At 36.2% G+C, this 17,502-nt stretch overlaps 1 protein-coding gene across 2 annotated transcripts; it reads right to left on the bottom strand.

Moving 5' to 3' along the window:
• Positions 1–1,003: 1,003 nt before the first annotated feature.
• Positions 1,004–6,760, bottom strand: LOC111905169 (protein phosphatase 2C 70). Of its 2 annotated transcripts, none has more exons than XM_052767292.1 (13): positions 6,467–6,759; positions 5,564–5,759; positions 5,278–5,460; positions 4,964–5,139; positions 4,723–4,881; positions 4,473–4,619; positions 4,252–4,313; positions 2,769–2,904; positions 2,416–2,510; positions 2,176–2,291; positions 1,960–2,089; positions 1,557–1,611; positions 1,004–1,460 (listed from the first exon to the last, which is right to left on the bottom strand). In XM_052767292.1, the coding sequence occupies exons 1-13, from the start codon at positions 6,650–6,652 to the stop codon at positions 1,302–1,304; spliced, it is 1,800 nt and encodes a 599-aa protein (XP_052623252.1). In that variant the 5' UTR covers positions 6,653–6,759; the 3' UTR covers positions 1,004–1,301. The 2 variants fall into 2 exon arrangements, 1 of the variants encoding a protein (XP_052623252.1); XR_008226326.1 differs by having other exon boundaries at positions 1,376–1,460; positions 2,172–2,291; positions 6,467–6,760.
• Positions 6,761–17,502: the final 10,742 nt, after the last annotated feature.

The following is a 17,502-nucleotide window of genomic DNA, read 5'->3' as shown; positions in this document are numbered from 1 at the left end:
ATCCGGTCATAACCAGTCATATGTGAACATTTTCAAAAAGTTCGTTACCTAGATGTGTATAAAAAAAGATAGTTACCCAGATGTGAACAAACCGAAAAGGTAACAGTAAATACACGAATGATCTCTGTAGTTTGGGTAATTTGTGCGTTTGGTCCATAACTTATTTTTTTAACTTAGATGATCCCTACTATTTATTTTTGTTGTCCATTTGGTCTCTGTCCTACCTCAAAAGACTATTGTGCTGTTTTTATTTTTTTTTCTTATTTATGTATTTATTTTTTATATATTAAAAAAAATAATAGACCCCATATATCTGCATCTCCTCACCCTAAATCTGAAACCACATTTGAGAAATTTAAATTGGGTCCCACACTAATCTTTTGAGGTAGCACAGGGACCAAATACACAACAAAAATAAATAGTAAGGATCATCTAAGCTAAAAAATAAGTTATGGACCAAACGCACAAATTACACAAACTACAGGGACCATTCGCGTATTTTACTGTTACCTTTTCGGTTTGTTCACATCTGGGTAACTATCTTTTTTTGTACACATCTAGGTAACGAACTTTTTAGAAGTGTTCACATATGACCATTATGACTGGTTATAACCGGATATAACCTGCTACAGCCGGTCATAATGGTCATATGTGAACACTTACAAAAAGTTTGTTACCTAGATGTGTACAAAAAAAAGATAGTTACCCAGATGTGAACAAACCGAAAAGTTAATTACCTTATTAAGTCCATTTCCCTAAACTTAACATTTGATGCATTTCAAAAGTTGAAGTCTCAACAATCATATCACATCACATCAAAAATATAGATTGTGTTCGTTGAGGTATACTTAGACAAATAATTAAAGGTCCAAGAATATGGATTAGGCAAGAGTTATGCAAGCAAGCGACTTAAGAGGCATATATATATATATATATATATATATATATATATATATATATATATATATATATATATATATATAAGCTACTAAAAGAATAGCTGTTTTGCAGAAAACTATTTATAAGCTTTTACTCTGGATGTCTGATTTGATTATAAGAAACTAATTAACATTCATTCAATTCGACCCCATCCAAAGAGCACTAGTGATTCCAACTACCCCAAAATGCAGGGATGACAGGCAGGCAGGCAGGTGCAGCTTTCCCTATTTATGAACATAAGCAAACACCTTGTGGTTCTGGTTCTGGTTCTGGGGAGTGACTTGACTATATTTTACATATAATAATGATATAATAATAAATAAGACGAGACAAGACAAGACAAGGCATAAAGTTGTATTATCCTATACATCATCATTGGTCGTAATGGTTTGGTTTGTGTCGAAATCTAAGAAAATTATTGATGTGTTGTCCTTTGTACGTTGTGCTCTTGCTTCACTCAACAAAACTTTTGCTATCTTTTCTGCTGATGAATATACCTCAACTACATCTTTCTCCCTCGTCTTGGCAGTGCACAAACAAACAAACAAACAAGATTCAGGTTACAACACTTGAGATGATTTTAACTTAAGGCTAGAGTTAATGTAATGTAAACCTACCTGATGGACAAGTTGGATGGCCTTCTTAGAGTTGACAACATCCCAAAACCCGTCACTGCATCCAACCCAATCCAAACAAAATTAACATAACAACACAACTGAAAATAAATGAACACAAAAAAAGATTGCAATTTTTGCCCCAGTGTTCCCGAATGCAGTAATTCTGCATACACCTTTTCTTTTCATGACATTGTAATCTGACACATCTACCTCTACCCACCCATAGCAGTGAAAAATGATGTAAAACACAAATGAATCAAAGTACGTTGCTGTTTCTTGCAACTAAGCCACAACCACGTCCACGTGTATAAAAATATACGAATAGCAATAAACACTTAGAAAAGAGAAACTAACATGACATGTGAGGGGAGGGGTTAAAAAATAAGTTTAAAAAGTGTTTTACCTAGCGATTATGGCAAAATCCTGGGTTTCTGAATTCATGTAAACGACTTGACTTATGTAAGGTTCACAACTGAATCGAGCATCCTGCTGCTTCAGAAACTTGTCTCCCAGCATTCGTGCAAGGTTTAAACCTGAATTCATGTTTTAGAAATATGAATGGAGTGAAAAAGATTTTGATTTCTATATCAAACTCTCAAGTCTGAAATGAATTACCAACCACATAATCTTGTTTCCCCATCTTTTAGAGGTTCTCCGGTTGCTTGAATTCGCATTCTTTCATTATAACTGGCTACTCGATGGTCTTCCGACATCTTAACTTGTTGCCCTTTAACACTGAATAAATTTCAACAACAAAAGGTTATAGGTTATACACTACAATAACAAACAAAGGCTTAACTTTAATGTTTAAATAAGAAAAAATATCTATCTATGTATGTATAACAATTAACAAACATACCTTGCAATACAGGCTGAATCACCAACATTTGCACATTGAGCAAAGTAATTGTCATGACCATCACCCCAAATTAGAAGCACTGTTGCAGTACAACCCTGAAAACAGTTAGATTAGTAGTTTAGTACATTAAATGCTTACAATTATTTCATTTCAATCATCATATGGTTATTTTACAAGGACAGTGTTGATACCATAGGGACCAAAAATCCACTAAAGCAAAATGTAAATTACATCATCTTACTTTGGATCATTCATTAATTCAAATATGGTAGAACAAACTCTGATAGTTGGTTGCTAATTGATTAATTTAAGAACTAAAAGGGGGTGGGGGGTGAGAAAAACAAAAACCTCACCTCATATAAGTGGTCCATTTGTGCTTCTGTTTCAGAGAACGCTTCTCTAAGGACATCTGAAGCATCACAACGTGACAAAACATTCTCTCTTCTCAATGTATCTGATAAGATTCTAGTAACCATCTCAGGCATTATTCTGCACAATTTATTCAAGTGTTAAATAAAAACAATTTAATAGCAACCTACTTCTACTTTCATTGATTTCTTTATTATATTTAACTTTTTCCTATTGAAATGTTAACCAGCTATAGCCTATTACTATGATGGGTACATTATTCAAATACAATGGAAGTACAATGCTACAATTGAGTATGTTTTTCGAAATACAATGCCTCCATAAGAAGAAAAAAAAATTGAAAGTGTGATGTTGTAATAGGATTATAGGAACAGATGATATGGATAAGAAAAATGGCATATCAAAAATCGACATGCACTAATACTTTAAAAACAGCTTATAATACATTTTGAGATATGATAATAATTTAATGACTGCAAAGAAGGGTAGGGTAGTCTATTAAGATTGTTAATTTTTAATTTTTAATGACTGCAAAGGTGGTGGGAATGAAAAACTATACCCTAGAAAGTAAACAAGAATGTCTTAAGGCAATAAAAGACCATGTTTGTTTGTTTGTTTTTTTTTTCCATCAAGTGCTGTTTGGATAAATGATATGTAGAAATTATCTGAGAAAATGATGGAAAACTCGGGAAAAATAAATGAGGGGGTGTGATTTAATGGGGAAGTCTCCCTTCTCTCTAGTATGTTGTTCTTTCTGCATTAAGTTAAAAAGAAACACCTGGATACATTGATTGGGTTATTTGAAAACTTTGGAACCAGGGGGGTGGGTAAAAAAAAATCAAAAAATCCCAAGCTAGTAGGATAATTGAAAATGAGAAGGAAGTGGAACTCGACATAATTTATGTGAGATTAGAATTAGACACGAACAAGCGGGATCTTTCACACATGACATGGGTGACATAGCATAGTAGGGTAGGGGGTTGACATCAGGGTGGTGTGGTGGCCAATAATCAAACCAGAGATGTTTGCTGCTGGAACTGGACATAGGTTTTTAGGATTAAATATTATGTTCAATTCAAGCTAATAATTTAAAATGTTTTTATTTGACTATAATTGTTTTCATTTAAAATTTATAATTATAACGGTTTCAGATAACCAGTCAGCATTACTTAGCAGTTAGCAGATTAATCAGTCATTCTCAGACTTGATTCACTTAGAAAAAGAAAGTCTTTGTCCAGCCCAAAAGGACTTTTGATGGAAATAAAAAAATAAAAAACAAGCCATGCAGCACATGCTTCCAAGATGGTTGAATGATGAAAATGCAATAACATGCAGCAGCCAAAAGGATTGAATTCCTTTTTGGATGATGGCATGGCATGGCACCAAAGGTGAACCCTATAAATATTTGTATGTCTGTGTGTGTATTTGAGGGAGAGAGAGAAAGAGAGAGGGAGGGAATATACTGACTTGCTGGCAGATGTGGCAGCAGCTGCTCCCCCATGTCCATCACAAATACCAAACAGTCCAAACTGCAAAAAAAAAAAAAAAAAAAGAGATGATTGAATTGTATATATATATATATATATATATATATATATATATATATATATATATATATATATATATATATATATGTATATGAGTGGCCCTTCCATTCCAATAAGAATTGTTAGAAATTACAATAATACCTGATGAGCCCCAGGTAGGGGCCACTGGTAATAACATACATCTTCCATCGGCAGTTTCTTCCCACCTCTGCGCACAGACATAGGATCTGAGACTACTCCAACTCCAAATGGGATCTTCCTATTAAACCCACCAGATGCAATTTCAACCTGCAACCAAAATCAAAAATCTCAACTCCAAACGAGAAAAGATTATTATTATTATCATTTATATAAAACAAAATACTAATGCTACTACAACTGAACGACTCACAGATATCTTTGAAGTTGTGCCAAGAGTTATTATGTCTCCACTATTCAACTCAACCGGATCACCCCAATGTCTACTTCCAGTTTCAGGGTGGTGGACTGCCTTGGAATTCAACAGAGTTCCATTCAAGCTACCCATGTCAACCACCTCCCATTTCAACTTCTGAAATATATCCATATGCAACATACAATTTGTCATTCAACCAACACAGTCCCCAATTAAGATAAGATAATTACCATCTTACATTCAGGTTCCAATTTATCTTTGCATGCTTTCCTGACACTTCTGAATCTGTCACCAATACATCACTAGGAGATACTCTTCCAAGAATCAATGGGAGCTTAGATTTGTTTGTTGATTGTACAGAGTAACGTGCACCACGTGAAGGACCAGAAATAACCTCCAATGTCAGGATGCTTCCTGCACTTCTAACACATGTATATATGATGACACGTCTTGCCAAAATCTCATAACTCATAACAGTTGACTTGTAATAATCTATCTATCTATCTATCTATCTATATTCTATAATCTATATGCAAGGGAAGGAGAAATTACTTTGATCTGCAGTCCGCCTGGAACTATCATTATCTGACTTGATTCTCGATTTGTTGCTTATATCTTCCTTTGCACCATAATCTTCATCTCCAGCAGATTCCTTAATTACCAATGGACGCTTCAGTGTTTGACCCACCACAACACTCTCAGATGGATCAGAAATATCCAAAATAAGACTATCACCTGGGATAAGTATAAGCATAAAGCAACTTCTTTTTTAGTTTTTACTGTTGGAAGGAAAACTTTAGTCAGCAAAACTATATAGTCTATAAAAAACATTACATACCATGCGACACCTTGACCTGGGGAGGTCTGGGTGGAAGCCTATGTTTATGGACAACCCCATGGTTTTGGTGTGAACTGAGATGCCCATCAGTTTGATGATATGGACCTTCTGAAGGAGAATTCCTATGATGCTCATCGATGTTGCTCTCAACTTCATCCGAATCTTGAGAAATAAGGGGTCTTTCTACATCTTGAACCTATACAAGATAATGATCAATGTTACTCGCCAATAACTACACCAAATACATTCCTTTTTCAGATGGTGCATACTCCTAAGCATATACTAAATGAGTATCATCCTTTCAAAACGAAAAAAGTCACACTTAATATCAAGGTGCAGATTATACAGGTGCTGGTACTTGGTCTTAACTCTTAATAATCATCCTTTTATGAAAGTTCCTTTTTTTTTTTTCTTTTTATTATGTCTGAATGTTTTCCTAGAATTTAAGTTTGCAACGTTTACCATGTGTATTAGTCTTGTTCATGTCAGGGTCAAGCCAACTAGTTTGGGTGAAGATTTGAATGTGCTTGCGTTGAAATATAACTGAGTCAACAGACACAGTCTCTTTTCCTAAACATGGTTCATAAATCTAAAAATGCGCTTACTTAATCAGGACTAAATCTTATTACAAACCAGCTTTCCATCGTTCAGTTATTCGATCATACGCGATTGTAAATACTGAAGGCCCAACAATTATCACCGCCTATAGTTTAGCAAAAACTACATCGCATTTTTATAATAATATACAAGGAAAAGCATAGACGAACAAAAACCCTAAGAAGAAATAACGAAAAATGATAGGGATATACGATGTGTAAAATCAATAAATCTGCGGATATAAGAATGCTAATCGATCAAGCACCAAACAATCAAAAAGACAAGAAATGGAGAAAGAAACAATACATCGGACGAGGTGGTAGCCTTGATGGTACGGGAACGGTAATTGCGAGCGAAAAAACGCCACGGTCTACAGGCGATGAGAATGATGATGAGGATCAGAAAGAGCATAAGGAGAAGGAGGTATGGTAGTAGACCACCGTTGGCGGTGACAATGCCGGCTACTACTGCTACCATCGGCTGCTTCGCCATCGATTGGGTTGAGACGTCTCTGTGTGCGTCAGGAAGAGAGAGAAAACTGAGCCAAACACCCCCCCTCACCCGGGCGCAGGCCTCTCTCTCACTACCGAGAACGTCGCTTTGAAATGGTCGTATTATTTTATATTATGTTACATCTAAAACAACAATTGCAAAATGTTATAATGTTATAATTTGAATATATAATTTTTTGTTCGACCTATTTTTTTTAGTAACGACCGGGGCGGACGTAAGATTTCATAGTAAGAGATTCACGAGAATTTTAATAGTGCAACGATAGTATGAAAAAAAATTCAAAAATTTTTGCACTACATCCGGTAAAACCACGTGTTGTCGGTGCCACTAGGGCACCGTAGTAGAACTGTCCCGGGTAACAACTTTTAGTTTTTGTTCATATTTGAATAACTATTGTTTATACATTTCACTAGAAAACTTGTTTCGCCTATTAGAAATAAGCTAATAGTATCCTATTATGAACATAACAGATCAAACAAATTTATTGGTCAAACGTGTACGAAAAAAATATAGTCACCTAAATATGGACAAAAATCAAAATTTGTTACCCATTTTGGTAATATTAGGTTATTTAGGGTAAGTGTAAATAGTCATAAGACCTACTGTTGTGACATGGAATCGGATTATCAGGTCTTTGTAGTGGATTTAGATCATAGATTTGGAGTAGGTGTCGTTTGCGAGTTCCCAACTTGATTCCTAACTGCCATCAAAGAGCAAAACCGTTAGAACCGCCCCAGTGACTGTACCCCAAAAGCATGCTCTGACGATCAAGTTAGATCAATGTGTATGAGGAGATAACCATCTTGGTGGGAAGAGTATGTATACAATAGAGGCTCATGTGTGAGAATGAGAGATCGTCCTCATGGAGGAGAAGGTTTTCTATTTATAGAGTTAGGTTAAGGGCCAGTCCAGTTCAGGCGTAACCAAGGCTAGGTTGTGCTGTCAGGAAATGTTGTTGGGCGGTGTTGCCAATTAGTATTGTCATGTTATTTAGGTAATATCAATGAAGTTAACATTATCACCTGCAAAAACACACTGACAACATAATATCAAAAATAAAGTACACATATCTCTAAAGCGCACACATTCCATATTAGTTATTTGCATTCTGGATATATGATTTTGCTTATTTGATTACAAATCATACAACAAAATACGTAAAAGTAACATGGTTCATGATATGTTTAGCTAAGGGATAATCCATTCTTCATCTCGTTAAATTTTTTGTAGTTTTTTCCCTTTTTGGACTTTGGTTTATATACGGGGAATCCGAGATAAGTCGGGTCCAAAACGGATCAGTTGGGAGAGTATTGTCATGTTTATAGGGTTGGTAACCTAAAAAGGTAATAAACTTTGGTTTTATTCCACATTTAGGTAACCATTTTTTCCATACACGTTTAACCAATTTACTTGTATTACTTGTTCATGGTACGTTAATATCACCAGTAATTACCAGTAATAGTACCTTTTTTTAATAGGTCAGTTGGAAGTGTCATTTTGGTGTAACATGTCATTTTTGTGTCATTTTGGCTCACTCAGGGTTGCAGCTTAACCAAGTCTTACTGAAGTGTCATCCTATGGAGTGTCATTTTGGTGTAACATGTCATTTTTGTGTACCAATACAATAGGGTACCATACAGTCTCACAGACCCCTCACATGTTGAAGTAAACTATGAGTATATGATTGGGTTATCTTTTAGATCCCATATGTACATTTGAGGCACACATTGTGAGATACTAACCGTTTAGTATGGTTGAGGTCTCTTTGTGTTCATATGAGGAGGATATGTCATACCCAACACCCGTATATATCTCTATATGTCAGACAATTGCCTCGATAAGGGTATTATCACCTTATATAATTCGAGGGATGCATCGAGACTGATTAATCACCCTTTCATTATGGTGTAACAACCTAATTTTCATGTTCGTCATCAAGGTTAGTTTCTGTTATGTTCTTTCGTTAATTTAACCTTTTATCATGTCCATAGTGTAGAGTGTTGGATTAGTCCTTAAAGTGTTTTAACTACCTTGAACACTTAGTTGTGGTCTTGGAGGGTTAAAATCACCCAAAAGGAGTTTTCAATCAAACTTGGAATGTACATGAGAGAACAGATTATCAGAAATATCTTTTATACATGTCGGGTTTCCCGCGGCACGACACACGGGTGTTCGTGGTGCTGTAACAAGGTTCATGTTTTTCCTGATCACGACTAAGTGACAAAACCACGACACATTTTTTAGGTAGAGTACTCCTTTTTTGTTTTGTATCCTATTTTTTTATAGAACTCTTGTGCAAACTTTTAAGGTGTTTAATTCCTTACCGGAGGGTGTTCTTCCTATGTCAATAACTCTAAATATCTTGGACTAGAGGTGGGTCACCTCATGTTGCAAATCTAGTAGAACGTGTGAATCGATCCTAGGTTGTTGCATGATGCATGTACTTTAATCATGAATGGTATGTATGCTGAAAATGATGATTCCTTTTTGTGATTGAAAGTCTAGGATGTTTTTGAAAGATCATTATGCTCAAAAATCATTATAGAATAATATTTACTAGATAATATATAATCATAAAGAGTCACACTAACAACAACTTGATGCAAATATATTATTTATAAGAATTTGATCCTTCGTAAATAAATATAACTCTAGTAATTAATTATAAATTATTTATTTATGAAAATATTAACTCTTAATTTTATGTCACACCCCCAAACCAGAACGGCAGAAACGTCTGGGGGTGGGTGACTTCATGTACAGTATCATAACAATTGAATAATAATGATCAAAGTCATACAACCATCATATTGATAATTTATAAGTTTACATTGTATTCAAATCGTTGTTTATTTGATACCAAATACATATGACATGATGCTTTAGCGCTCCATCCTCAAAAACCATATTGATTACTTGTTTACTGATTTCCTGAGAATACAAGTAGTTTTGAAAAAGTGTCAACAATTAAGTTGGTGAGTTCATAAGAGTTTTGTATGATAAAAATTTGACATTTGCCCTTGTAATTTAATAGAGTGTGATTTCCATAAAATCCAATATTTTCTTTTAAAATGAACTGTAGATCGTAATCCCAATACCAAAATGGTAAGTAGTGTTGTACTGGACAATAGTGTAATGTAGCTTTATCATTATTTAAAACTGATTTAAGATAAGCTAGCCCCGTAAACCAAATGTATTGTTAATACCCCCCATGTCAGTTATTATAATCGTGTTAAACGACATAGATGGCATGTCACGACATTCTTCAGGCGTCGGAATGTTATGACATTTGTCACCCCAGAACTGTCGGTCTAACTGTAGCTAACAATTTGGGTGCGGGATTTTCAGTCTCGTATAGATCTATACACATGTATCACGCTCTCTTATGGGAGATTCCGGTTATAATACAGAACTTTTGTAGGTACTCTAGTAAGTATGCGAAGATAGTGTCTCACAACCTTGTATCAACAGGTTTACTTATAGTGTAATGAAAACCCTTTTGTAAATGAAAATTTGTCTTCCATAGTGGTTACATAGTGTAAAATAATTATATCTTTAAATAATAATTTCTTTGTCCCGATAGGGTAAACTAGTGAAAATGACCCATAAACTATACTTATTATAGTTTATAAAAATGTTTCGTTGACATGTAAAACCATTGTATGTAATGTTATCATTTTACCATTATAAAACTAATATGGAATGAAATAATTATATATGTATTTTTATATAATTATGTGCTTTGCTCAACATGTTACAAGGATGATAAAGTCTAATAAACTATACTTACATAGTTTATTATAGCAATTAAATTTGTACCCTATATATATATATATATATATAAGAATAACATAGCGTGTTTGTCCTTGTTTTTCCTAGCTTTATGTTTTTATCAAAACTTTGCATGTAAAAGTTCACAAGTTTTGTAGTAAAGCTATATCATGTATTTAGCACTTTTTCGCAAAAAGTAAGAAAACGTATTTAAACATTTGTGTTTTAACGTAAGTTTTCTTGTGTTTTACTTGTATCCCCCACTAAAACATGGGAAAGTCTCGAAAAATGTAGGGGTATGTACTCACATTGAGTGTGAGTGTTGTTGGTTAAAGAGGTGATGGTGAAGATCTTCAAGCTTATAATACTTGAAGGTGGTTGAAAAACTCTTTGAAGATGGTATTATCCTATGAGTCTTAACACATGATAATGTGTGTAAATGAGGTGATACTAGCATGAAAGAGTGTAGATCACTAGATTAATCAAGGGATAGTTACCAAAAATTCTAGGAACCAAACTTGGAAAATAATCCTTGGAAGGTTGAACTTGATATTGAGAGAAAAAGTGGAGAAAAATGTTGAAATGTGAAGGGTGTTGGAGGAGCTCTTGATTGAAGCTATATAAGGGGGAAAAGAGGGTGGGGTGAAGTGACGTTTGCATTGAACTGTGTAATATATCACATTGGGAAAAGATCCACCAATCACGTTGCAGCACCACCGAAATCACATGGTGATTTTGGCCTAGCACCACCGAGATTACCAACTGAATTCGGTCATGGTACCACCGAGATCACCAAGTGATTTCGGCCTAGCACCACCGAGATCACCTAGTGATTTTAGTCATGGTACCACCGAGATCACCTAGTGATTTTTGTCATGTTACCAACCGCAATCATAATGCTTTGGCTCCTAATCAGTTGACCTTTGTTGACTTGTTTGATTTTTTTGCTGACTTGTTGACTTTGATTGAGCCAGAACTACCACTTGTCACATTATCCCCCCGTTAGAGGGAATTTCGTCCTGAAATTAGTTCTAGAATGGGTACTCATGAGCTAGGGAAAAGATGTGGGTACTTCTATTTCATTTGATCTCTCGTTCCCATGTGTATTTAGGCCCTTTCTTGGCGTTCCAACGGACCTTCACTGTGGGTATGCGACTTTGTTTCATCCTTTTGACCTCCCTGTCCATGATTTCCATAGGTTCTTCTATAAAGTGTAGACTCTCGTTTACCTTGATTTCATTGAGTGGGATCACAAGAGTCTCGTCGGAGACACTTCTTTAGGTTGGATACATGGAAGGTGGGGTGTACGTTACAGAGTTCTTGTGGTAGTCGAAGTTTGTAATCCATCGGGGCGATTCTAGCAAGGATTTCGAATGGCCCGATGTACCTTGGATTCAGTTTCCCACGTTTTCAAAACGTATCATTCCTTTCTAGGGTGTTACATTCAACAGAGCGCAGTCACCAACCTGGAAATCCAAGGGTTTGCGTCGCTTATCTGCATATCTCTTTTGCCGATCCTGTGATGCCTTTAATCGTTCACGGATCTGAACAATCTTCTCCGTAGTTTCACGTATGATCTCAGGGCCAATGAATGTGCTATTAAACACTTGTCCTCTCGCTAGCTACGTGTCACCAACTTCAGCCCAGCACAGAGGTGGTCTGCACTTGCGCCCATAGAGGGCTTTGAATGGCGCGACTTTGATGCTAGTGTGATAGTTGTTATTGTATAAGAATTCGATGAGTGGTAAATGAGTATCCCAGGCTTTACCAAAGTCTATCACATATGCTCTCAACATGTCTTCCAGCGTCTGAATGGTTCTGTCGCTTTGCGCGTCAGTTTGAGGGTGATAAGTTGTACTCATGTCGAGTTTGGTCCCCAAAAACTTTTGTAGTGACTGCCAGAACCATGAGGTGAATCTACTATCTCTATCGTAGATAATGGATATTGGCACCCCATGTAGTTGTACAATTTCTTTAATGTACGTCATTGTAAGCTTCTCCATCTTGTCGGTCTTTTTTATTGGTAGGAAAGTGTGCGGATTTGGTTGAGGCGGTAGGCCAACAAACCCTGGGTATTCTATCCCGATGGCTGATTGGACCCATTGCATGTTGGCATTCCAATCTGAGGACTGAATGGGCCTGGTCATTCTAATCCAATGATTGTTGGTCGTTATGCATGCTTGTATGTTTATCGTATGTGGTATTTTGGAAGAACTCACTAAACTTTTTTCTTTCCCAATTGTTTATGTTTTTCAGGTTTTATCGGTGATTATAGGAAGGCGAAGGCGAGACTGTACACACTCATCAACAACATGAAGATTCAACATTTCTTATATTACTCTGATTTTCAATAAATGTATTTTGGAATAAATGGTTTTCTTAATAATTGGTTTATAATTGGGAAGTTTTACCATAATAAAATAAAAAAAATTGGTTATGAAAATGGGATGTTACATAATTTTTTTTAATAGAAAGTAATTTTGATATGTCAAAAATTACTACTAGAAAAATCTATAAAATAGGATGAAATATGATTTTCAGAACATTAGGTTCTAAAAAATAATACTCCACCAAACACCTTTAATAAATAATAATATTGACAATATAATACAAACTTCTGATGGAGTATTTACTATTGAGTTTAATAAAGAAAAAGATTTAAAATATGAAAATACCTTAATAAAAAGAACAAGATCAACTAGATCTTCACATTCATATATATCACCAACATATTATAAGGTAGAAATTCCTTCCATCCGTGTTCATACAGGAAAAATAAATTACTTTAAAAATTCACGATGATATTGTGTATGAAGTACAGGAAACTACTCCTTCTTAAATGAATTTTAAGGAAAAAAATATATTTCAGCCCTGGTTCACATGCAAGTAAAATTATTAGTAATGAATTTTACTCAACCAAATAGGAAATTATCAAGTTATTTGAGCAATATTCTATAAAGGAATTAAAAGAAATTTAAAACAAATTTTATGATTATTTATCCTCTATAAATCAAATTATACATTTTATTCTTTGGTTTGTACATTATTTTTTAAAAAGTATTCACACGGTAAGAGATTATACTTTATCATGTGATAAAATCATAACAAATATATTTCCACTCCAAAATCCTTTTACAATTATTAATAATAATATTGTTATAAAATTTTCAGTTTATCAAAAACTTTTTGATGATAAGATTCTTATAGTAGATATCAATCATATTTATAGTATTATCCAACAGTTAAATTTTCATGATTTATATATTCTAGAATCATAGGAGAACAATTAATGGACTTATATAAAAAATTAGATAATATAAGTAATAATTTATCAATTAGGGATAATAATAAAAAGGTATAATGATACAGAATAAAGAAAAAGAAAAACAAATAAATACTACTATTCAACCACCACCTAATATTACTGGATATAAATTAAAAAACTATGATTATGTGTTAGATATTATTCAAGAAAAAATGAAAAAATTACATATTAATACTCTAGATAATTAATAAAAAATAGATAATATTCAGATAAATAAGATTAATAATTATGATAGGAAATTTTCTAGAAAACCTATCCAGAGATTATATTATTATCCTAGGTCAAGTCCCCAGGATATCCTACATATGGAACAATAATATGAAATTAACAATAGCTATAGTGATAAAAATGTTTATGAATGAAATTTAGATGATTATACTGTAACACTGAAAATTTTCAAACCAAAATTTTCATTTTCAAACATAATAAACACATGTCATATTTCCCGAAAATCTCAAGTATCAACATTAATACATTTTATTTATCAAAAGTTGTTTATCACAAAAACCAGGATCCTCCAAAACATATCTCCAATGCGAATGTGTGTACAATCAAGCGGGCCTTCCCGCGATCATCGGAAGCACCTGAAACACATAACATGGTAAGCACAAAGCTTAGTGAGTTCCCCAAGATACCACACACAACTCATTAGCCACTCTAGGCTATAACTCAATAAGACCCCCCCCGCTCAATGTGTCTCAGTGGGACCCTCCGGTCCCAACTCAACAAGCTCATAATAACAATACTCAGTATACATCACAAAGACACAATGCAGGATATCAAATACAAAGATAAGCATAATAAACTGCTCAATCACACAAAGGTACCACTCAAGGTAAGTATAGTGAGAAGACTCGCCTTGCAAGAAGTCAGCAAATCTCGAACTTAAATCACTGGTCTAGTCTCCGCCTAACATACACGACAATTATCCCTAATTAATCACGGCTCTCAAGAGGTTACACTAACTCACAAAAGGGCAAAAGACCATTTTACCCCTCAATGGCCATAAATGTCCATAAATTAACCAAACTCTAAAAGTCAACGGCAAGGAGTACACTACACGTACCAGCTCCTTACGCTGGGCGTACTCGGTTGCCATGCAGGCATCGGGGATGCGCGACCCCTATGCTGCGCGTACTGGAATTACGCCCGGTGTACGCTCCAGTTTCACCCTTCTCACTTGTTTCGTCTTAAACAGTTAAGACCTTGGCTCATATTACATATCTAGACTCTCTAATAGCTCTTAACCCATAAAGTCATTGACTTTAAGCCTTTGCATGGCTGATATGGTCACCAACACCCAAGATATTCACTCTTTTGTCTCAAGAAGCTCATAACTCATGAATGGATTGATTCCAATGACCAATATTGGATTTTTATGACATTACACCACTAATATACTCAAAAGGGGTTGGTCCTAGTCTCTAGAACTCAAGATCCCATAAAGTCTCCACCTTTTTGGGACAAAACCCTAAAAGTCTCTTTTATGATGCACAAAACAAAAGAGTGGTAAAGTTTGAAGCTGTATACCTCTATATGAAGCTTCCAACTTAGATATGCTCAGATCCAAGAGCCTAGACTCCCACTCGTTCTTCTCCAAAGCTTTTTCTTATCTTCAAGAACACACAAGAACTCTCAAAGGCTCACAAATGCACTCACAAGCTCTAAAACGAGGGTTAGGGCACACTTAGGGTTTGATGTTTGAGAATGGTGGCCAGAAATGAGGCCATCATATCCTTTATATAGGGGACTCACCCTAAATTAGGGTTTTCACTCTGGGCCTAGTACGCCCAGCGTACCCTCTGGTACGCCCAACGTACTAGGTGGCTTCCACGTCAAATGCACGCATATGAGTACGCCGAGCGTACACTCACGTACGCCCCACACACTCATTCACCACCTTATCTCATAAAGGGACTAAAAGGGACAATCACTCAAAGACTAAGGGTTACGAGGTATACCTGAACTCGGGATGTTACAATTCTCCCCCACTAGAATCAGACTTCGCCCTCGAAGTCATGCTCAACAAATAACTCTGGATACTGCTCCCGCATCTCAGGCTCCGGTTCCCAAGTCAACTCGGACCCTCTATGATGTTACCACTGCACCTGAACCATGGGCACCTCTTTATTCCTCAGAACCTTCACCTTTCGATCCAAAATCGCGATCGGCCTCTCAATGTAATTCAGGCTTGCATCCACCTAAATGTCCTCTAGGGGTACCACTGCCGTCTCATCGGCTACACACTTCCTTAACTGGGACACGTGGAAGGTGTTATGAATCTGACTCAACTCTGTAGGTAGCTCCAACCGGTATGCCACCTTACCCACTCTGGCGGTCACTCTGAAAGGACCAATGTACCGGGGCCTCATCTTGCCCCGTTTCCTGAATCGAATCACCCTTTTCCATGGGGATACCTTCAGGAGGACATAATCTCCAACCTGAAACTCAAGCTCGAATCGTCGCCTGTCTGCATAACTCTTTTGGCAACTCTAGGCCGTCAGTAACCTCTGCCTGACCTGCTGAATCTTCTCAGTCGTCTTCAACACTATCTCAGTGCCACTCATCACTCTCTGTCCCACTTTTCCCCAACAAATGGAAGTCCGACACCTCCTCCCATATAGAAGCTCAAATGGGGGCATATCGATGCTGGAATGGTGGTTGTTGTTGTAAGAAAACCTAGCCAAAGGAAAATAAGTGTCCTAACTTCCTCCGAAGTCCATCTGTGACTACCTGAAATTCCTATCTTGTAAGTCAACCAAATCCATCAAAAGTTCAACTTTGTTTCTGTTATCTTCTAGTTGTGTTAAGGGTCATACATAGGATTTTAAGCCTTGTACACTTTAGGATTGAGTGTTATGAAGTATAAGCTCGAGATCAGAAGGCTGCACCCGACCCAGAAAACCCAACATATGAGGTTCACGGCCGCAAACCCTATTCACGGCCGTGAACACTCTTCTGGCCGTGATCTCTCCCATATATATATATATATATATATATATAGGTTGAATCATCGAGAACATTATGACCAAATGAAAAAGTTACATTCACATACATGATTAGAATACATCTAGAGCCAACCATAAGCGCTCACAAACTTAATTCCTTATCATGTAACAGAATCATGCCTCCAAAGAAACGTAACCAACCCACCGGCAAAACACCAATCCTTCAGATGGATACCGCTACTTTTCAAGCTGTGGTCACAGCTGCCGTAATAGGTGTCATGACTCACCTTAACCCTAACAACGCAAATGGTAGTGTAATTGTTATCGGCAATCCCAATCAAAGTGATAACCAAGTACAACAACGAGTGCCTACTTACAACGACACTCCGAACCTCAAATCTAAGAACAAGAAACGGATGTTCTTGGATAAAAACGAAGGGAAAATCACCTCAAAGGTTAGCCAAGAGACAACAACCTATAGCAGCCTCTGCGGCCAAAAAATATGTTGCTCATACTACCGTTCCTACTGGTATCCTCGTTACCCCTATCCCAGCAAGGCCGTATGCGGGAAATCTACCCAAGTGCAAGGAGTGCAGTTTCCATCACCTAGGAGTCCGCTGAGTGATGCATTGCATGAACTGCAACATGAATGGACACACTAACCGTTTCTGCAGAATTCCGATCTGGCACATTACTTCAACTACCAATGTTGGAACCAGTCCAATACGCCACCTTTGTGGTGAAATAGGACATTTCAAGAGGGACTGTCCAACGGAGAAGAATAG

This window comes from Lactuca sativa, chromosome 9 (assembly GCF_002870075.4).
Source record: "Lactuca sativa cultivar Salinas chromosome 9, Lsat_Salinas_v11, whole genome shotgun sequence".
In the NCBI taxonomy this organism is placed as follows: Eukaryota; Viridiplantae; Streptophyta; class Magnoliopsida; order Asterales; family Asteraceae; genus Lactuca; species Lactuca sativa.
Note: the sequence above shows the minus strand (reverse complement) of the source record. Positions and strands in the feature narration are given on the sequence as shown.

Excerpts from the sequence above, each read along its gene's own strand:
- LOC111905169 (XM_052767292.1), bottom strand. The coding sequence starts at position 6,652 with ATGGCGAAGCAGCCGATGGTAGCAGTAGTAGCCGGCATTGTCACCGCC. Across the intron at positions 5,760-6,466 it reads AGGCTACCACCTCGTCCGAT|GTTCAAGATGTAGAAAGACC; the intron begins GTATTGTTTCTT and ends TATCTTGTATAG. Across the intron at positions 4,882-4,963 it reads AGATAAATTGGAACCTGAAT|AAGTTGAAATGGGAGGTGGT; the intron begins GTAAGATGGTAA and ends GATATATTTCAG.